At 49.6% G+C, this 23,313-nt stretch overlaps 4 protein-coding genes across 4 annotated transcripts in view; all 4 read left to right on the top strand.

Annotated features, from left to right (window-relative positions):
* Window positions 1–2,427, top strand: part of LOC118425004 (mucin-5AC-like) — a 3,523-nt gene extending 1,096 nt beyond the window's left edge. The window contains exons 2-3 of the mRNA XM_035833820.1: window positions 7–1,686; window positions 2,292–2,427. Of these exons, the coding sequence (XP_035689713.1) occupies window positions 7–1,686; window positions 2,292–2,427 (1,816 nt within the window). The remainder of the gene's footprint in view (window positions 1–6; window positions 1,687–2,291) is intronic.
* Window positions 2,428–7,727: 5,300 nt separating this feature from the next.
* On the top strand, window positions 7,728–11,487 carry LOC118425003 (cell wall protein DAN4-like). Its single transcript, XM_035833818.1, has 3 exons — window positions 7,728–8,011; window positions 9,407–9,825; window positions 11,352–11,487. Exons 1-3 carry the CDS (start codon window positions 7,784–7,786, stop codon window positions 11,485–11,487), a joined length of 783 nt encoding a protein of 260 aa, XP_035689711.1. The 5' UTR covers window positions 7,728–7,783.
* A 5,761-nt stretch (window positions 11,488–17,248) lies between these two features.
* LOC118425002 (mucin-5AC-like) lies at window positions 17,249–18,682 on the top strand (the record flags this gene model as incomplete). The annotated part of the gene is made up of 1 exon (XM_035833817.1): window positions 17,249–18,682. A coding segment is annotated over one exon (1,416 nt), but the record flags the coding sequence as incomplete, so codon positions are not given.
* LOC118425001 overlaps window positions 18,673–23,313 on the top strand; it is a 42,078-nt gene continuing 37,437 nt past the window's right edge. The window contains exons 1-5 of the mRNA XM_035833816.1: window positions 18,673–20,562; window positions 21,300–21,557; window positions 21,852–22,124; window positions 22,463–22,753; window positions 23,021–23,293. Coding sequence (XP_035689709.1) covers window positions 18,688–20,562; window positions 21,300–21,557; window positions 21,852–22,124; window positions 22,463–22,753; window positions 23,021–23,293 — 2,970 coding nt within the window. The 5' untranslated portion in view covers window positions 18,673–18,687. The remainder of the gene's footprint in view (window positions 20,563–21,299; window positions 21,558–21,851; window positions 22,125–22,462; window positions 22,754–23,020; window positions 23,294–23,313) is intronic.

The following is a 23,313-nucleotide window of genomic DNA, read 5'->3' as shown; positions in this document are numbered from 1 at the left end:
ACCAAGCACAGAGCAAAGTACTGTTAAAGAGACAACAGTGAAGCCAAGCACAGAGCAAACTACTGTTGAAGAGACAACAGTGAAACCAAGCACAGAGCAAACTACTGTTGAAGAGACAACAGTGAAGCCAAGTACAGAGCAAAGCACTTTTACCTCTACGGTTGAAGAGACAACTGTAGCTATAACGACAACACTAGCAGACCAAAGTACGACCGGCCAAAGAACCACGATTGCTACAGTGAATCCAAGCACAGAGCAAACTACTGATGAACAGACAACAGTGAAACCAAGCACAGAGCAAACTACTGTTCTAGAGACAACGGTGAAACCAAGTACACAGCAAACTACGGTAGAAGAGACAACAGTGAAGCCAAGCACAGAGCAAACTACTGTTCAAGAGACAACAGTGAAGCCAAGCACAGAGCAAACTACTGTTCAAGAGACAACAGTGAAGCCAAGCACAGAGCAAACTACTGTTCTAGAGACAACGGTGAAACCAAGTACACAGCAAACTACTGTAGAAGAGACAACAGTGAAGCCAAGCACAGAGCAAACTACTGTTCAAGAGACAACAGTGAAGCCAAGTACAGAGCAAAGCACTTTTACCTCTACGGTTGAAGAGACAACTGTAGCTATAACGACAACACTAGCAGACCAAAGTACGACCGGCCAAAGAACCACGATTGCTACAGTGAATCCAAGCACAGAGCAAACTACTGATGAACAGACAACAGTGAAACCAAGCACAGAGCAAACTACTGTTCTAGAGACAACGGTGAAACCAAGTACACAGCAAACTACGGTAGAAGAGACAACAGTGAAGCCAAGCACAGAGCAAACTACTGTTCAAGAGACAACAGTGAAGCCAAGCACAGAGCAAACTACTGTTCAAGAGACAACAGTGAAGCCAAGCACAGAGCAAACTACTGTTGAAGAGACAACAGTGAAACCAAGCACAGAGCAAACTACTGTTGAAGAGACAACAGTGAATCCAAGTACAGAGCAGAGCACTTTAACGGCTGCCGTTGAAGAGACAACTGTACCTATTACGACAATGCTCAAAACAGAAGGGATCCGATCGACCAAAAGTACTTCAAGAACTTCAGTCATGCAGACATTTATGGAATCGACATTGTCAGACCAAGGTACGACTGGCCAAAGAACCACACATGCTACAGTGAATCCAAGCACAGAGCAAACTACTGTTGAAGAGACAACAGTGCCACTTACGACAACGGTGCTGACTAGCTCAATAGAATCGTCTACACCAACAACTACAACAATGAGTGCAACAAGCACGTTTGTCAGTACTTCAAAAGGTCATTCAACTTCCGCCACGTCTACAACACCCAGTGCTATAACCACGATTCTTGGCACGTCGGAAGGTCATACCACCCTATCGGAGACCACGTGGTATCCGTCCACGGCCACAACATACGGCATCAAAACGACCACAAGCAGCCAAGGAACTTCGGTCTCAACGACAACGCCTGCAGAATCTACATCGGCAGAACAAAGTAGCACCACGCAGAGAACCACCTTCCGTACAGTGCCGGCAACCACTGAGCGAAGCACTGCTACATCGACTCTTGATGAGACCACAGTGACTACTACGACTGCAGAGCAGACAAGCACAATCGGATTGTCTTCCGCCGCGTCTTCCACAGAACGTGCTCGAAGTACACTTGTTAGCACTTCTGAAGGATATTCAACTGGACAGTCGACAGAATATTCTTCAGCAGGCACCACCCTTGAACCAAGCTCCACCACTAGCAGATCAAGAACGTCAGTCCATTCGACAACGTTTTCACAATCTACACCGGTGGACCAAGGTACGACGGCACAAATAACCACAGTCCCTACACTGCCGGTAACGACAGAACAAAGCACCTTGACCTCAACGTTGGCAGAGACCACAGTGGCTAGTACAACAACGGAGAGGGCTAGCACATTTAAGTCATCTTTTGCCACGACAACGCTTTCTGAATCGACACCTGTGGACGAAAGCACGACCGCGCAAAGAACGACAGTTCCTACTCTGGCGGTAACAACAGAGCAAAGCACTTTGACCTCCACCTTGCCAGAGACCACCGTGGCAAGTACAACAACGGACAAAACTACAACTGCGCAAAGAACGACAGTTCCTACTCTGGCGGGAACAACAGAGCAGAGTACTTTGACCTCAACCTTGGCAGAGACCACAACAACGGAGAGGCCTAGCACGTTTGAATCGTCTGTAGCCACGTCTACAACACCCAGTGCTACAACCACAATCCTTGGCACGTCGGAAGGTCATACCACCGTATCGCAGACCACTGGGCATCCGTCCACGGCTACAACCTACGGCATGAAAACGACCACAAGCAGCCAAGCAACTTCAGTCTCAACCACAACGCCTGCAGAATCTACATCGGCAGAACAAAGTAGCACCACGCAGAGAACCACCTTCCGTACAGTGCCAGCAACCACTGAGCTAAGCACTGCTACATCGACTCTTGATGAGACCACAGTGGCTACTACGACTGCGGAGCAGACAAGCACAATCGGATTGTCTTCCGCCGCGTCTTCCACAGAACGTGCTCGAAGTACACTTGTTAGCACTTCTGAAGGATATTCAACTGGACAGTCGACAGAATATTCCTCAGAAGGCACCACAGTTGAACCAAGCTCCACCACTAGCACATCAAGAACGTCAGTCCTTTCGACAACGTTTTCTGAATCTACACCGGTGGACCAAGGTACAACTGCGCAAAGAACCACAGTTCCTACATTGCCGGTAACAACAGAGCAAAGCACTTTGACCTCTACCTTGGCAGAGACCACCGTGGCTAGTACAACAACGGAGAGGTCTAGCACATTTCCATCGTCTTCCGCCACGACAACGCTTGCTGAATCCACAGCGGCGGACAAAACCACAACCGCGCAAAGAACGACAGTTCCTACTGTGCAGGTAACAACAGAGCAAAGCACTTTGACCTCCACCTTGGCAGACACCACCGTGGCTAGTGCAACAACGGACAAAACTACAACTGCGCAAAGAACGACAGTTCCTACTCTGGCGGGAACAACAGAGCAGAGTACTTTGACCTCAACCTTGGCAGAGACCACAACAACGGAGGGGCCTAGCACGTTTGAATCGTCTGTAGCCACGTCTACAACACCCAGTGCTACAACCACAATCCTTGGCACGTCGGAAGGTCATACCACCGTATCGCAGACCACTGGGCATCCGTCCACGGCTACAACCTACGGCATGAAAACGACCACAAGCAGCCAAGCAACTTCAGTCTCAACCACAACGCCTGCAGAATCTACATCGGCAGAACAAAGTAGCACCACGCAGAGAACCACCTTCCGTACAGTGCCAGCAACCACTGAGCTAAGCACTGCTACATCGACTCTTGATGAGACCACAGTGGCTACTACGACTGCAGAGCAGACAAGCACAATCGGATTGTCTTCCGCCGCGTCTTCCACAGAACGTGCTCGAAGTACACTTGTTAGCACTTCTGAAGGATATTCAACTGGACAGTCGACAGAATATTCCTCAGAAGGCACCACAGTTGAACCAAGCTCCACCACTAGCACATCAAGAACGTCAGTCCTTTCGACAACGTTTTCTGAATCTACACCGGTGGACCAAGGTACAACTGCGCAAAGAACCACAGTTCCTACATTGCCGGTAACAACAGAGCAAAGCACTTTGACCTCTACCTTGGCAGAGACCACCGTGGCTAGTACAACAACGGAGAGGTCTAGCACATTTCAATCGTCTTCCGCCACGACAACGCTTGCTGAATCTACAGCGGCGGACAAAACCACAACCGCGCAAAGAACGACAGTTCCTACTGTGCAGGTAACAACAGAGCAAAGCACTTTGACCTCCACCTTGGCAGAGACCACCGTGGCTAGTGCAACAACGGACAAAACCACAACTGCGCAAAGAACGACAGTTCCTACTCTGGCGGGAACAACAGAGCAGAGTACTTTGACCTCAACCTTGGCAGAGACCACAACAACGGAGAGGCCTAGCACGTTTGAATCGTCTGTAGCCACGTCTACAACACCCAGTGCTACAACCACAATCCTTGGCACGTCGGAAGGTCATACCACCGTATCGCAGACCACTGGGCATCCGTCCACGGCCACAACATACGGCATCGAAACGACCACAAGCAGCCAAGGAACTTCGGTCTCAACGACAACGCCTGCAGAATCTACATCGGCAGAACAAAGTAGCACCACGCAGAGAACCACCTTCCGTACAGTGCCAGCAACCACTGAGCTAAGCACTGCTACATCGACTCTTGATGAGACCACAGTGGCTACTACGACTGCAGAGCAGACAAGCACAATCGGATTGTCTTCCGCCGCGTCTTCCACAGAACGTGCTCGAAGTACACTTGTTAGCACTTCTGAAGGATATTCAACTGGACAGTCGACAGAATATTCCTCAGAAGGCACCACAGTTGAACCAAGCTCCACCACTAGCACATCAAGAACGTCAGTCCTTTCGACAACGTTTTCTGAATCTACACCGGTGGACCAAGGTACAACTGCGCAAAGAACCACAGTTCCTACATTGCCGGTAACAACAGAGCAAAGCACTTTGACCTCTACCTTGGCAGAGACCACCGTGGCTAGTACAACAACGGAGAGGTCTAGCACATTTCCATCGTCTTCCGCCACGACAACGCTTGCTGAATCCACAGCGGCGGACAAAACCACAACCGCGCAAAGAACGACAGTTCCTACTGTGCAGGTAACAACAGAGCAAAGCACTTTGACCTCCACCTTGGCAGACACCACCGTGGCTAGTGCAACAACGGACAAAACTACAACTGCGCAAAGAACGACAGTTCCTACTCTGGCGGGAACAACAGAGCAGAGTACTTTGACCTCAACCTTGGCAGAGACCACAACAACGGAGGGGCCTAGCACGTTTGAATCGTCTGTAGCCACGTCTACAACACCCAGTGCTACAACCACAATCCTTGGCACGTCGGAAGGTCATACCACCGTATCGCAGACCACTGGGCATCCGTCCACGGCTACAACCTACGGCATGAAAACGACCACAAGCAGCCAAGCAACTTCAGTCTCAACCACAACGCCTGCAGAATCTACATCGGCAGAACAAAGTAGCACCACGCAGAGAACCACCTTCCGTACAGTGCCAGCAACCACTGAGCTAAGCACTGCTACATCGACTCTTGATGAGACCACAGTGGCTACTACGACTGCAGAGCAGACAAGCACAATCGGATTGTCTTCCGCCGCGTCTTCCACAGAACGTGCTCGAAGTACACTTGTTAGCACTTCTGAAGGATATTCAACTGGACAGTCGACAGAATATTCCTCAGAAGGCACCACAGTTGAACCAAGCTCCACCACTAGCACATCAAGAACGTCATTCCTTTCGACAACGTTTTCTGAATCTACAGCGGTGGACCAAGGTACAACTGCGCAAAGAACCACAGTTCCTACATTGCCGGTAACAACAGAGCAAAGCACTTTGACCTCTACCTTGGCAGAGACCACCCTGGCTAGTAGAACAACGGAGAGGTCTAGCACATTTCAATCGTCTTCCGCCACGACAACGCTTGCTGAATCCACAGCGGCGGACAAAACCACAACCGCGCAAAGAACGACAGTTCCTACTGTGCAGGTAACAACAGAGCAAAGCACTTTGACCTCCAGCTTGGCAGACACCACCGTGGCTAGTGCAACAACGGACAAAACTACAACTGCGCAAAGAACGACAGTTCCTACTCTGGCGGGAACAACAGAGCAGAGTACTTTGACCTCAACCTTGGCAGAGACCACAACAACGGAGAGGCCTAGCACGTTTGAATCGTCTGTAGCCACGTCTACAACACCCAGTGCTACAACCACAATCCTTGGCACGTCGGAAGGTCATACCACCGTATCGCAGACCACTGGGCATCCGTCCACGGCTACAACCTACGGCATGAAAACGACCACAAGCAGCCAAGCAACTTCAGTCTCAACCACAACGCCTGCAGAATCTACATCGGCAGAACAAAGTAGCACCACGCAGAGAACCACCTTCCGTACAGTGCCAGCAACCACTGAGCTAAGCACTGCTACATCGACTCTTGATGAGACCACAGTGGCTACTACGACTGCAGAGCAGACAAGCACAATCGGATTGTCTTCCGCCGCGTCTTCCACAGAACGTGCTCGAAGTACACTTGTTAGCACTTCTGAAGGATATTCAACTGGACAGTCGACAGAATATTCCTCAGAAGGCACCACAGTTGAACCAAGCTCCACCACTAGCACATCAAGAACTTCAGTCCTTTCGACAACGTTTTCTGAATCTACAGCGGTGGACCAAGGTACAACTGCGCAAAGAACCACAGTTCCTACATTGCCGGTTACAACAGAGCAAAGCACTTTGACCTCTACCTTGGCTGAGACCACCGTGGCTAGTACAACAATGGAGAGGTCTAGCACATTTCAATCGTCTTCCGCCACGACAACGCTTGCTGAATCCACAGCGGCGGACAAAACCACAACCGCGCAAAGAACGACAGTTCCTACTGTGCAGGTAACAACAGAGCAAAGCACTTTGACCTCCACCTTGGCAGAGACCACCGTGGCTAGTGCAACAACGGACAAAACCACAACTGCGCAAAGAACGACAGTTCCTACTCTGGCGGGAACAACAGAGCAGAGTACTTTGACCTCAACCTTGGCAGAGACCACAACAACGGAGAGGCCTAGCACGTTTGAATCGTCTTTAGCCACGTCTACAACACCCAGTGCTACAACCACGATCCTTGGCACGTCGGAAGGTCATACCACCCTATCTCAGACCACGTGGTATCCGTCCACGGCCACAACATACGGCATCGAAACGACCACAAGCAGCCAAGGAACTTCGGTCTCAACGACAACGCCTGCAGAATCTACATCGGCAGAACAAAGTAGCACCACGCAGAGAACCACCTTCCGTACAGTGCCAGCAACCACTGAGCTAAGCACTGCTACATCGACTCTTGATGAGACCACAGTGGCTACTACGACTGCAGAGCAGACAAGCACAATCGGATTGTCTTCCGCCGCGTCTTCCACAGAACGTGCTCGAAGTACACTTGTTAGCACTTCTGAAGGATATTCAACTGGACAGTCGACAGAATATTCCTCAGAAGGCACCACAGTTGAACCAAGCTCCACCACTAGCACATCAAGAACGTCAGTCCTTTCGACAACGTTTTCTGAATCTACAGCGGTGGACCAAGGTACAACTGCGCAAAGAACCACAGTTCCTACATTGCAGGTAACAACAGAGCAAAGCACTTTGACCTCTACCTTGGCAGAGAGCACCGTGGCTAGTACAACAACGGAGAGGTCTAGCACATTTCAATCGTCTTCCGCCACGACAACACTTGCTGAATCCACAGCGGCGGACAAAACCACAACCGCGCAAAGAACGACAGTTCCTACTGTGCAGGTAACAACAGAGCAAAGCACTTTGACCTCCACCTTGGCAGAGACCACCGTGGCTAGTGCAACAACGGACAAAACTACAACTGCGCAAAGAACGACAGTTCCTACTCTGGCGGGAACAACAGAGCAGAGTACTTTGACCTCAACCTTGGCAGAGACCACAACAACGGAGAGGCCTAGCACGTTTGAATCGTCTATAGCCACGTCTACAACACCCAGTGCTACAACCACAATCCTTGGCACGTCGGAAGGTCATACCACCGTATCGCAGACCGCTGGGCATCCGTCCACGGCTACAACCTACGGCATGAAAACGACCACAAGCAGCCAAGGAACTTCAGTCTCAACCACAACGCCTGCAGAATCTACATTGGCAGAACAAAGTAGCACCACGCAGAGAACCACCTTCCGTACAGTGCCAGCAACCACTGAGCTAAGCACTGCTACATCGACTCTTGATGAGACCACAGTGGCTACTACGACTGCAGAGCAGACAAGCACAATCGGATTGTCTTCCGCCGCGTCTTCCACAGAACGTGCTCGAAGTACACTTGTTAGCACTTCTGAAGGATATTCAACTGGACAGTCGACAGAATATTCCTCAGAAGGCACCACAGTTGAACCAAGCTCCACCACTAGCACATCAAGAACGTCAGTCCTTTCGACAACGTTTTCTGAATCTACACCGGTGGACCAAGGTACAACTGCGCAAAGAACCACAGTTCCTACATTGCCGGTAACAACAGAGCAAAGCACTTTGACCTCTACCTTGGCAGAGACCACCGTGGCTAGTACAACAACGGAGAGGTCTAGCACATTTCCATCGTCTTCCGCCACGACAACGCTTGCTGAATCCACAGCGGCGGACAAAACCACAACCGCGCAAAGAACGACAGTTCCTACTGTGCAGGTAACAACAGAGCAAAGCACTTTGACCTCCAGCTTGGCAGACACCACCGTGGCTAGTGCAACAACGGACAAAACTACAACTGCGCAAAGAACGACAGTTCCTACTCTGGCGGGAACAACAGAGCAGAGTACTTTGACCTCAACCTTGGCAGAGACCACAACAACGGAGAGGCCTAGCACGTTTGAATCGTCTGTAGCCACGTCTACAACACCCAGTGCTACAACCACAATCCTTGGCACGTCGGAAGGTCATACCACCGTATCGCAGACCACTGGGCATCCGTCCACGGCTACAACCTACGGCATGAAAACGACCACAAGCAGCCAAGCAACTTCAGTCTCAACCACAACGCCTGCAGAATCTACATCGGCAGAACAAAGTAGCACCACGCAGAGAACCACCTTCCGTACAGTGCCAGCAACCACTGAGCTAAGCACTGCTACATCGACTCTTGATGAGACCACAGTGGCTACTACGACTGCAGAGCAGACAAGCACAATCGGATTGTCTTCCGCCGCGTCTTCCACAGAACGTGCTCGAAGTACACTTGTTAGCACTTCTGAAGGATATTCAACTGGACAGTCGACAGAATATTCCTCAGAAGGCACCACAGTTGAACCAAGCTCCACCACTAGCACATCAAGAACGTCAGTCCTTTCGACAACGTTTTCTGAATCTACAGCGGTGGACCAAGGTACGACGTCACAAAGAACCACAGTTCCTACATTGCCGGTAACAACAGAGCAAAGCACTTTGACCTCTACCTTGGCAGAGACCACCGTGGCTAGTAGAACAACGGAGAGGTCTAGCACATTTCAATCGTCTTCCGCCACGACAACGCTTGCTGAATCCACAGCGGCGGACAAAACCACAACCGCGCAAAGAACGACAGTTCCTACTGTGCAGGTAACAACAGAGCAAAGCACTTTGACCTCCACCTTGGCAGACACCACCGTGGCTAGTGCAACGACGGACAAAACTACAACTGCGCAAAGAACGACAGTTCCTACTCTGGCGGGAACAACAGAGCAGAGTACTTTGACCTCAACCTTGGCAGAGACCACAACAACGGAGAGGACTAGTACGTTTGAATCGTCTGTAGCCACGTCTACAACACCCAGTGCTACAACCACAATCCTTGGCACGTCGGAAGGTCATACCACCGTATCGCAGACCACTGGGCATCCGTCCACGGCTACAACCTACGGCATGAAAACGACCACAAGCAGCCAAGGAACTTCAGTCTCAACCACAACGCCTGCAGAATCTACATCGGCAGAACAAAGTAGCACCACGCAGAGAACCACCTTCCGTACAGTGCCAGCAACCACTGAGCTAAGCACTGCTACATCGACTCTTGATGAGACCACAGTGGCTACTACGACTGCAGAGCAGACAAGCACAATCGGATTGTCTTCCGCCGCGTCTTCCACAGAACGTGCTCGAAGTACACTTGTTAGCACTTCTGAAGGATATTCAACTGGACAGTCGACAGAATATTCCTCAGAAGGCACCACAGTTGAACCAAGCTCCACCACTAGCACATCAAGAACGTCAGTCCTTTCGACAACGTTTTCTGAATCTACACCGGTGGACCAAGGTACAACTGCGCAAAGAACCACAGTTCCTACATTGCCGGTTACAACAGAGCAAAGCACTTTGACCTCTACCTTGGCTGAGACCACCGTGGCTAGTACAACAATGGAGAGGTCTAGCACATTTCAATCGTCTTCCGCCACGACAACGCTTGCTGAATCCACAGCGGCGGACAAAACCACAACCGCGCAAAGAACGACAGTTCCTACTGTGCAGGTAACAACAGAGCAAAGCACTTTGACCTCCACCTTGGCAGAGACCACCGTGGCTAGTACAACAACGGACAAAACCACAACTGCGCAAAGAACGACAGTTCCTACTCTGGCGGGAACAACAGAGCAGAGTACTTTGACCTCAACCTTGGCAGAGACCACAACAACGGAGAGGCCTAGCACGTTTGAATCGTCTGTAGCCACGTCTACAACACCCAGTGCTACAACCACAATCCTTGGCACGTCGGAAGGTCATACCACCCTATCTCAGACCACGTGGTATCCGTCCACGGCCACAACATACGGCATCGAAACGACCACAAGCAGCCAAGGAACTTCGGTCTCAACGACAACGCCTGCAGAATCTACATCGGCAGAACAAAGTAGCACCACGCAGAGAACCACCTTCCGTACAGTGCCAGCAACCACTGAGCTAAGCACTGCTACATCGACTCTTGATGAGACCACATTGGCTACTACGACTGCAGAGCAGACAAGCACAATCGGATTGTCTTCCGCCGCGTCTTCCACAGAACGTGCTCGAAGTACACTTGTTAGCACTTCTGAAGGATATTCAACTGGACAGTCGACAGAATATTCCTCAGAAGGCACCACAGTTGAACCAAGCTCCACCACTAGCACATCAAGAACGTCAGTCCTTTCGACAACGTTTTCTGAATCTACACCGGTGGACCAAGGTACAACTGCGCAAAGAACCACAGTTCCTACATTGCCGGTAACAACAGAGCAAAGCACTTTGACCTCTACCTTGGCAGAGACCACCGTGGCTAGTACAACAACGGAGAGGTCTAGCACATTTCAATCGTCTTCCGCCACGACAACGCTTGCTGAATCCACAGCGGCGGACAAAACCACAACCGCGCAAAGAACGACAGTTCCTACTGTGCAGGTAACAACAGAGCAAAGCACTTTGACCTCCAGCTTGGCAGACACCACCGTGGCTAGTGCAACAACGGACAAAACTACAACTGCGCAAAGAACGACAGTTCCTACTCTGGCGGGAACAACAGAGCAGAGTACTTTGACCTCAACCTTGGCAGAGACCACAACAACGGAGAGGCCTAGCACGTTTGAATCGTCTGTAGCCACGTCTACAACACCCAGTGCTACAACCACAATCCTTGGCACGTCGGAAGGTCATACCACCGTATCGCAGACCACTGGGCATCCGTCCACGGCTACAACCTACGGCATGAAAACGACCACAAGCAGCCAAGCAACTTCAGTCTCAACCACAACGCCTGCAGAATCTACATCGGCAGAACAAAGTAGCACCACGCAGAGAACCACCTTCCGTACAGTGCCAGCAACCACTGAGCTAAGCACTGCTACATCGACTCTTGATGAGACCACAGTGGCTACTACGACTGCAGAGCAGACAAGCACAATCGGATTGTCTTCCGCCGCGTCTTCCACAGAACGTGCTCGAAGTACACTTGTTAGCACTTCTGAAGGATATTCAACTGGACAGTCGACAGAATATTCCTCAGAAGGCACCACAGTTGAACCAAGCTCCACCACTAGCACATCAAGAACGTCAGTCCTTTCGACAACGTTTTCTGAATCTACACCGGTGGACCAAGGTACAACTGCGCAAAGAACCACAGTTCCTACATTGCCGGTAACAACAGAGCAAAGCACTTTGACCTCTACCTTGGCAGAGACCACCGTGGCTAGTACAACAACGGAGAGGTCTAGCACATTTCCATCGTCTTCCGCCACGACAACGCTTGCTGAATCCACAGCGGCGGACAAAACCACAACCGCGCAAAGAACGACAGTTCCTACTGTGCAGGTAACAACAGAGCAAAGCACTTTGACCTCCACCTTGGCAGAGACCACCGTGGCTAGTGCAACAACGGACAAAACTACAACTGCGCAAAGAACGACAGTTCCTACTCTGGCGGGAACAACAGAGCAGAGTACTTTGACCTCAACCTTGGCAGAGACCACAACAACGGAGAGGCCTAGCACGTTTGAATCGTCTGTAGCCACGTCTACAACACCCAGTGCTACAACCACAATCCTTGGCACGTCGGAAGGTCATACCACCGTATCGCAGACCACTGGGCATCCGTCCACGGCTACAACCTACGGCATGAAAACGACCACAAGCAGCCAAGCAACTTCAGTCTCAACCACAACGCCTGCAGAATCTACATCGGCAGAACAAAGTAGCACCACGCAGAGAACCACCTTCCGTACAGTGCCAGCAACCACTGAGCTAAGCACTGCTACATCGACTCTTGATGAGACCACAGTGGCTACTACGACTGCGGAGCAGACAAGCACAATCGGATTGTCTTCCGCCGCGTCTTCCACAGAACGTGCTCGAAGTACACTTGTTAGCACTTCTGAAGGATATTCAACTGGACAGTCGACAGAATATTCCTCAGAAGGCACCACAGTTGAACCAAGCTCCACCACTAGCACATCAAGAACGTCAGTCCTTTCGACAACGTTTTCTGAATCTACACCGGTGGACCAAGGTACAACTGCGCAAAGAACCACAGTTCCTACATTGCCGGTAACAACAGAGCAAAGCACTTTGACCTCTACCTTGGCAGAGACCACCGTGGCTAGTACAACAACGGAGAGGTCTAGCACATTTCAATCGTCTTCCGCCACGACAACGCTTGCTGAATCCACAGCGGCGGACAAAACCACAACCGCGCAAAGAACGACAGTTCCTACTGTGCAGGTAACAACAGAGCAAAGCACTTTGACCTCCACCTTGGCAGAGACCACCGTGGCTAGTGCAACAACGGACAAAACCACAACTGCGCAAAGAACGACAGTTCCTACTCTGGCGGGAACAACAGAGCAGAGTACTTTGACCTCAACCTTGGCAGAGACCACAACAACGGAGAGGCCTAGCACGTTTGAATCGTCTTTAGCCACGTCTACAACACCCAGTGCTACAACCACAATCCTTGGCACGTCGGAAGGTCATACCACCCTATCTCAGACCACGTGGTATCCGTCCACGGCCACAACATACGGCATCGAAACGACCACAAGCAGCCAAGGAACTTCGGTCTCAACGACAACGCCTGCAGAATCTACATCGGCAGAACAAAGTAGCACCACGCAGAGAACCACCTTCCGTACAGTGCCAGCAACCACTGAGCTAAGCACTGCTACATCGACTCTTGATGAGACCACAGTGGCTACTACGACTGCAGAGCAGACAAGCACAATCGGATTGTCTTCCGCCGCGTCTTCCACAGAACGTGCTCGAAGTACACTTGTTAGCACTTCTGAAGGATATTCAACTGGACAGTCGACAGAATATTCCTCAGAAGGCACCACAGTTGAACCAAGCTCCACCACTAGCACATCAAGAACGTCAGTCCTTTCGACAACGTTTTCTGAATCTACAGCGGTGGACCAAGGTACAACTGCGCAAAGAACCACAGTTCCTACATTGCCGGTTACAACAGAGCAAAGCACTTTGACCTCTACCTTGGCAGAGACCACCGTGGCTAGTACAACAACGGAGAGGTCTAGCACATTTCCATCGTCTTCCGCCACGACAACGCTTGCTGAATCCACAGCGGCGGACAAAACCACAACCGCGCAAAGAACGACAGTTCCTACTGTGCAGGTAACAACAGAGCAAAGCACTTTGACCTCCACCTTGGCAGAGACCACCGTGGCTAGTGCAACAACGGACAAAACTACAACTGCGCAAAGAACGACAGTTCCTACTCTGGCGGGAACAACAGAGCAGAGTACTTTGACCTCAACCTTGGCAGAGACCACAACAACGGAGAGGCCTAGCACGTTTGAATCGTCTGTAGCCACGTCTACAACACCCAGTGCTACAACCACAATCCTTGGCACGTCGGAAGGTCATACCACCGTATCGCAGACCACTGGGCATCCGTCCACGGCTACAACCTACGGCATGAAAACGACCACAAGCAGCCAAGCAACTTCAGTCTCAACCACAACGCCTGCAGAATCTACATCGGCAGAACAAAGTAGCACCACGCAGAGAACCACCTTCCGTACAGTGCCAGCAACCACTGAGCTAAGCACTGCTACATCGACTCTTGATGAGACCACAGCGGCTACTACGACTGCAGAGCAGACAAGCACAATCGGATTATCTTCCGCCGCGTCTTCCACAGAACGTGCTCGAAGTACACTTGTTAGCACTTCTGAAGGATATTCAACTGGACAGTCGACAGAATATTCCTCAGAAGGCACCACAGTTGAACCAAGCTCCACCACTAGCACATCAAGAACGTCAGTCCTTTCGACAACGTTTTCTGAATCTACACCGGTGGACCAAGGTACAACTGCGCAAAGAACCACAGTTCCTACATTGCCGGTAACAACAGAGCAAAGCACTTTGACCTCTACCTTGGCAGAGACCACCGTGGCTAGTACAACAACGGAGAGGTCTAGCACATTTCCATCGTCTTCCGCCACGACAACGCTTGCTGAATCCACAGCGGCGGACAAAACCACAACCGCGCAAAGAACGACAGTTCCTACTGTGCAGGTAACAACAGAGCAAAGCACTTTGACCTCCACCTTGGCAGAGACCACCGTGGCTAGTGCAACAACGGACAAAACTACAACTGCGCAAAGAACGACAGTTCCTACTCTGGCGGGAACAACAGAGCAGAGTACTTTGACCTCAACCTTGGCAGAGACCACAACAACGGAGAGGCCTAGCACGTTTGAATCGTCTGTAGCCACGTCTACAACACCCAGTGCTACAACCACAATCCTTGGCACGTCGGAAGGTCATACCACCGTATCGCAGACCACTGGGCATCCGTCCACGGCTACAACCTACGGCATGAAAACGACCACAAGCAGCCAAGCAACTTCAGTCTCAACCACAACGCCTGCAGAATCTACATCGGCAGAACAAAGTAGCACCACGCAGAGAACCACCTTCCGTACAGTGCCAGCAACCACTGAGCTAAGCACTGCTACATCGACTCTTGATGAGACCACAGTGGCTACTACGACTGCAGAGCAGACAAGCACAATCGGATTGTCTTCCGCCGCGTCTTCCACAGAACGTGCTCGAAGTACACTTGTTAGCACTTCTGAAGGATATTCAACTGGACAGTCGACAGAATATTCCTCAGAAGGCACCACAGTTGAACCAAGCTCCACCACTAGCACATCAAGAACGTCAGTCCTTTCGACAACGTTTTCTGAATCTACACCGGTGGACCAAGGTACAACTGCGCAAAGAACCACAGTTCCTACATTGCCGGTAACAACAGAGCAAAGCACTTTGACCTCTACCTTGGCAGAGACCACCGTGGCTAGTACAACAACGGAGAGGTCTAGCACATTTCAATCGTCTTCCGCCATGACAACGCTTGCTGAATCCACAGCGGCGGACAAAACCACAACCGCGCAAAGAACGACAGTTCCTACTGTGCAGGTAACAACAGAGCAAAGCACTTTGACCTCCACCTTGGCAGACACCACCGTGGCTAGTGCAACAACGGACAAAACTACAACTGCGCAAAGAACGACAGTTCCTACTCTGGCGGGAACAACAGAGCAGAGTACTTTGACTTCAACCTTGGCAGAGACCACAACAACGGAGAGGCCTAGCACGTTTGAATCGTCTATAGCCACGTCTACAACACCCAGTGCTACAACCACAATCCTTGGCACGTCGGAAGGTCATACCACCGTATCGCAGACCACTGGGCATCCGTCCACGGCTACAACCTACGGCATGAAAACGACCACAAGCAGCCAAGGAACTTCAGTCTCAACCACAACGCCTGCAGAATCTACATTGGCAGAACAAAGTAGCACCACGCAGAGAACCACCTTCCGTACAGTGCCAGCAACCACTGAGCTAAGCACTGCTACATCGACTCTTGATGAGACCACAGTGGCTACTACGACTGCAGAGCAGACAAGCACAATCGGATTGTCTTCCGCCGCGTCTTCCACAGAACGTGCTCGAAGTACACTTGTTAGCACTTCTGAAGGATATTCAACTGGACAGTCGACAGAATATTCCTCAGAAGGCACCACAGTTGAACCAAGCTCCACCACTAGCACATCAAGAACGTCAGTCCTTTCGACAACGTTTTCTGAATCTACACCGGTGGACCAAGGCACAACTGCGCAAAGAACCACAGTTCCTACATTGCCGGTAACAACAGAGCAAAGCACTTTGACCTCTACCTTGGCAGAGACCACCGTGGCTAGTACAACAACGGAGAGGTCTAGCACATTTCAATCGTCTTCCGCCATGACAACGCTTGCTGAATCCACAGCGGCGGACAAAACCACAACCGCGCAAAGAACGACAGTTCCTACTGTGCAGGTAACAACAGAGCAAAGCACTTTGACCTCCACCTTGGCAGAGACCACCGTGGCTAGTGCAACAACGGACAAAACTACAACTGCACAAAGAACGACAGTTCCTACTCTGGCGGGAACAACAGAGCAGAGTACTTTGACCTCAGCCTTGGCAGAGACCACAACAACGGAGAGGCCAAGCACGTTTGAATCGTCTGTAGCCACGTCTACAACACCCAGTGCTACAACCACAATCCTTGGCACGTCGGAAGGTCATACCACCGTATCGCAGACCACTGGGCATTCGTCCACGGCTACAACCTACGGCATGAAAACGACCACAAGCAGCCAAGGAACTTCAGTCTCAACCACAACGCCTGCAGAATCTACATCGGCAGAACAAAGTAGCACCACGCAGAGAACCACCTTCCGTACAGTGCCAGCAACCACTGAGCTAAGCACTGCTACATCGACTCTTGATGAGACCACAGTGGCTACTACGACTGCAGAGCAGACAAGCACAATCGGATTGTCTTCCGCCGCGTCTTCCACAGAACGTGCTCGAAGTACACTTGTTAGCACTTCTGAAGGATATTCAACTGGACAGTCGACAGAATATTCCTCAGAAGGCACCACAGTTGAACCAAGCTCCACCACTAGCACATCAAGAACGTCAGTCCTTTCGACAACGTTTTCTGAATCTACAGCGGTGGACCAAGGTACGACGTCACAAAGAACCACAGTTCCTACATTGCCGGTAACGACAGAGCAAAGCACTTTGACCTCTACCTTGGCAGAGACCACCGTGTCTAGTACAACAAGGGAGAGGGCTAGTACATTTCAATCGTCTTCAGCCACGACAACGCTTGCTGAATCCACAGCGGCGGACAAAACCACAACCGCGCAAAGAACGACAGTTCCTACTGTGCATGTAACAACAGAACAAAGCACTTTGACCTCAACCTTGGCTACACCAACTTCTACAACAATGAGAGCAACAAGCACATCTGTCAGCACTTCTGTAGGTATTTCAACCGTTGACCAGTCTACAAGAGATTCCACAATTGGCACTACGGAGGAAGTCAGCTCGACCATAAGTACTTCGAGGACCACGGTCCAGCCAACAACATATATGGAATCAACACTGGAAGGCCAAAGAACATCCTCACAAAGTACCAGATTTTCCACAATGAAACCAAGTACAGAAGAAAGCACTTTGATGTCTACTGCTCAAGAGACAACTGTTATCGCTACGACTTCAGCGCTGACGAGCACAGTAATATCGTCGGAACCAACAACAACGAGTGCAACAAGCCCTTTTGCCAGCACTTCGATCAGTTATTCAACCGTTCGCAAGTCTACAGCCTATCCGACAATTGACACGACAGAAGAAATAAGTCACACCACCACTACTTCAAAAACATCAGTCCAGCCAACAACATATATGGAATCGACACTACCAGACTTAAGTACGACGTCACAAAGAACCATATTTTCTACAGTCGAGCCTACAACAGATCGCAGCACTGTAACAGTTGGTGGGACGACCCTTTCCCGTACAACAATGATGAAGACCAGTACCCATGGACTGACGTCACCAACTTTTACAACACTAAGTGCCACAAGCGCAGGTTATTCAACTGTTGGTCAATCTACAGAGCATTCCACAACTGAAGAAATCATCTCTACCGCCAGCAGCTCAAGGACTTCAGTCCAGCCAACAATACCTGCAGAATCGACACTGGCAGACCAAAGTACAACAACCCAAAGGACAATATTTTCAACATTGAATCCAAGTACAGAGCAGAGTATTTTAATGTCAACTGCTGAGGAGACAACTCTACCTGTTACTACTATGGTGCATACTACACCAGTAGAACCAACGACACAAATATCTACAACGATGACTACGATTTCTAGCTCTTCAGAAAGTCCTTCCACCATTAGCCAGTCTACCGTAGAAGAGACAACGATGCCTGCTACGACAACGGCGCATACTACGACTGTAGAACCGACGACACAAGCATCGACAACGATGAGTGCAGCAAGCACATTTGCTAGCTCTTCAGAGAGTCCTTCCACTGTTAGTCAGACAACTGCTGAAGAGACAACCTTTCCTTCTTCACAACAGTGCAAACCACCACAGTAGAACCGACAACACAAACATCTACGATGACTACAACAAGTACACTTGTTAGCACTTCGGAAGGAACTTCCACTATCAACGTGTCTTCAAGTCATTCTACAATTGCCACAACAGAAGGAACCAGCACGACCACCAGTAGCTTGAGAACTACAATGCAGCCCACAACATCTGCAGAATTGACACCAGCAGGCCAAAGTACCATATTTTCCACGGTAAATCCAAGTACAGAGCAAACCACTATGGCGTCCACTGCTGGAAAGACAACTTTGCCTGCTACGACAACCGCGCATAAAAGCACAGTAGAACCGACATCACAAACATCCACAAGGATGGATGAAACAAGCACATTTGCAAGCTCTTCAGAAAGTTCTTCCACTGTTATGCAGTCTACTGTACAGCAGTCAACTGTACCTGGTACGACAACGGCACATACTGCCACGGTAGAACCGACGACACAAGTATCTACAACGATGAGTAAAAGAAGCACATTTTCTAGCTCATCAGAAGCCCCTTCAACCATTATCCAGTCTACCGTCGAACAGACAACGCTGCCTGCTACGACCACGGTGCCTACTACCACAGTAGAACCTACTACAGAAAAACCTACCACCGACTTAACTTCCACTGTTTTCACGTCTACGGGTCATTCCACAATTGCAACAACGGAAGAAATCAGCTCGACCACCAGCAGTTCGATAACTTCATTCCCACCGACAACGCTTGTAGGTTCGACAAGAGCAGGCCAAAGTACGACCGCACAAAGAACCATATTTTCTACAGTACATCCAAGTACAGAGGAAACCACTTTGATGTCTACTGCTGAAGAGACGACTTTTCCTGTTACTACCGCGGTGTTTACTACCACAGGAGAACCGACTACACAAACATCTACAACAATGAGTGTAACAAGTACATTTGCAAGCTCCCCGGAAGGACCTTCTACTGTTACCCAGTCTACAGATCATTCCACAATCGCAACAACAGAAGGAATCAGCTCCACCACAACCAGTCCAAAATCTTCAGTCCAGTCGACAACAATTGCAGAAACCACACTGGCAGGCCAAAGAACGACAACCCAAAAGACTACATTTTCTACAGTGAAGGCAAGCACAGAGCAAAGCACTTTGACTTCTACTGTTAAAGAGACAACTGTATCGGCTAGCACAGTAGAACCAACATCTACAATGATGGGTGCAACAAGTACCTTTGTGAGCTCTTCTGAAGGCCAAGGAATCAGCTCAACCACCAGCGGACCAAGTACTACAATCCAGCCAACAACATTTGTAGGATCGACACTAGCAGGCCGCCCAACAAGTACAGCCGCCCAAAAGACCACATTTTCTACAGCGAAGCCAAGTACAGAGCGAAGCCTCTTGATGTCTACTCTTGAAGAAACAACAGTACATCCTACGACAACGGTGCAGACTAGCACACACGGATCTTCTGTTCCAACATCTACAACGCAAAGTGCCACGAGCACATTTGCCAGCACTTTGGTAGGTCATTCAACTGTTGGCCAATCTACAGCACATTTCTCAACAGAAGGAATCCCTTCGACCGTTAGCAGCTCGAGAACAACGATCCAGCCAACTGTGTCTGCCACGACCACAATACAGCCTACCACACCTGGTAGCACTTTGCAAACGTTTGGCGCTACCACCGAAAGCAGCAGTCTCATATCGAGCAAAGCCACCACAGAAACAACCTCGCCGACAAGTCCCTTACAAACAACTGACATTACACTCTTGACAACGACACAAGCTTCATTGTCTACAATGGGCATGAGAAGTTCGACATCCAATTACTATACAACACCACTTTCGACTACCACTGAAATGGGCACAACTTTCTGGACACGACCAACTTCGAGTGCAAAAACAACGACAGTGTCTGGTACAGAGGTAAGCTCACAAACACCCACTGGACCAACATTATTGGGCTCTACTGTTTCACCACTAACCACAGACAGTTTAGAACACACAACGACTTTATCAACGTCCAGACCTGTCAGTACGTTTAAAACGATTGCCGATACCACTGAAGGAAACGCTTTTTTATCAACAATGACCACAACAGACACTACTACTCGTTCACCAACAACAGACGTACCACTCGTAACACCAACGCAAGTCATATCGTCAACGAAGAACATTGGAATTACAACAGCTAAGCATTACACAACTACAGATCACAAAACAACAGCTACCACTGGAATTGCGCCAACAACGGCACAAGATCTACCCACATCCACTTTGACAGAAACAACACAAACGTCTGCAGAACGCACCACGGATGTAGACTATATTACAACAGCCTTCACTTCTGGTGCTACATCCACCGCAAGTCAGGTATTTAGAACAAGCATTCACCACACCACGGCATACCGGCATTATACTAACAGATCAGACATTCGACCAAATTACATCCATCACTTTCACTGAACATTCTGAGGAAGCACTAGCGGATGTGCCTACTCTATTTAATCGATTTTACGTACCATTGATTATGCCCTACACTAATATGTCATCGACACAAAACGAATAATTTCACCAACTATATCACCATCCTAAATTTCAAGGGTCATCTTATCTTCGATACTGATTGATGACCTTATCACATTCCCTCATATTTCACACAGCAAACTTCGGGAAGGAGTACTCTGGTGACAACTAGTTGGGCACCATCCACTGAGCTGACCACTGCGGCCCCGACATCTACACAACTCCCGACTATTGAGCCAACAGCAGCTACCACTGGAATTGCACCAACAACGGCACAAGAGCTACTAACATCTACTCTGACAGAAACAACAGAGCTAACGTCTGCCAGACCCAGCACCGTTGCAGATCAAGTGAGAACGGTCTCCACGTCTGCTGTTTCTTCTGTTACAAGTCAGGTATTTGGAGCAACTTCTTGATCTAGAACCCCCGAAAAAAAGCATTAAACAGACACTAACACACTGGCACCGTCATCACTAGCATCTAGCACGTTGGCTGTTCTTACCGAGAAAGCAACTACTGTTTCAATGACTCGTTTTATTTCGGTATCTACACTCCATCCTAGCACATATGAAGAAACAACAACGCGCCAATTTCACCCATCACATTGATAAATATTTTAGGTTCGGTTTTACCTTCGGCAGTAATCGAAGACGGTGCTAAATACGACTATGTCCGTTATTTTCCAACAGACATCTCCGACATCGGCCTTTCAGGAGGCCACAAGCAGAGCGCCATCTACGTCTCTTCCAGCGACACTCGTGCCGTCTACTGCACCCTTCACAACAACGCAACTTCCCACGACAGCACAAACTACATCTGTCACTGACATTCCGCCGACAACAACGGAAGCATTGCTAACATCTACTATAACAGAGACAACAGGGAGAACATCTGTCAGACGCAGCACTGATGCTGACCAGGGGACAACGGTCTACACGTCTGGTTTTCCCTCCACAGCTCAGGTATTTAGGACAAAGTCTTTATCTAGCACATTGCAGTGTATCACTTTATCGGCACTTACTACACAAGTATGAACAAAGCACCTTTACCTGGTCAATCATATTTAACGACACTTGATCAACCAACAGTCTACAAATGTTGAACTGACATTAACATCTCAGAGATACATATCTACTACTTTTCGTACCTCTAGACTAGTAAATGTAATCTCCTGACATGACATGCACACATGAAGAAAATACATTACATCGCATTAACAAACTACCAGAATTTTAAGATCTACCTTACCTTTCAAAGCAACAGAAACACTAAAAGTATGTCAAATCTTATTTCCACACAGGTATCACAAGAAACAAGTTCGAAGGCAGTATCCACCATCCTGTCCACCACAACGCCAACATCTACTGTACCCTTGAAAACAACACAACATTCAACGGAAGCAGGACAAACATCTACCCAAGAAATTCTGCCAACAACAGCCGAAGACATAGAGTTTCTCCCAACAACAAACGAAGGGCAAGAAACAGAATTGCCTCCAACAACCGCACCAGCGACAACATCAGGCAGACGCAGTACCGATGCTGGCCGAGGGACAACTCTTTCCACGTCTGGTGTTTCCTCCACTAGCCAGGTAACGTTACTCAGAACATCCACCAAGCTCTCCACAGCAGTATCCCAATCTGTACCCTTGACATCAACTGAACTTACAACCACGTCTACCACAGAAAGTGCACCAACAACGGCCGAAGGGCTAGTCACTTCCACTTTATCGGAGACAACTTCTCCCTCTACACGGGTATCTTCAGAACAAAGTACTCTGGAGACCACTAGTAGGGCACCATCCACCAAGTACTCCACAGTAATATCCCATTCTACTATACCCTTGACATCGACGCAGGTTATAACTACGTCTACCACTGAAAGTGCACCAACAACGGCCGAAGGACTAGTCACTTCTACTTCATCGGAGACAACAGCGAGACCATCTGAGAAACACACCACCGATGCAGAGCGAGCGACCACAGTCACCACTCCTGGCGTTTCCCCCACTACTCAGGTAACGTTACTCAAAACAAGCACTCTATCTAGCACATTGCAACATACTAGCAATAAACATACATCATCACAATCAACCCTGCATCCAGCATCTACTACAGGACGTACTATGGAAGCAACAACAGTTCCGTCGAC

This window comes from Branchiostoma floridae, chromosome 10, assembly GCF_000003815.2.
Source record: "Branchiostoma floridae strain S238N-H82 chromosome 10, Bfl_VNyyK, whole genome shotgun sequence".
Lineage (NCBI taxonomy): Eukaryota > Metazoa > Chordata > Leptocardii > Amphioxiformes > Branchiostomatidae > Branchiostoma > Branchiostoma floridae.
This window is presented reverse-complemented; position numbering and strand designations above follow the sequence as displayed.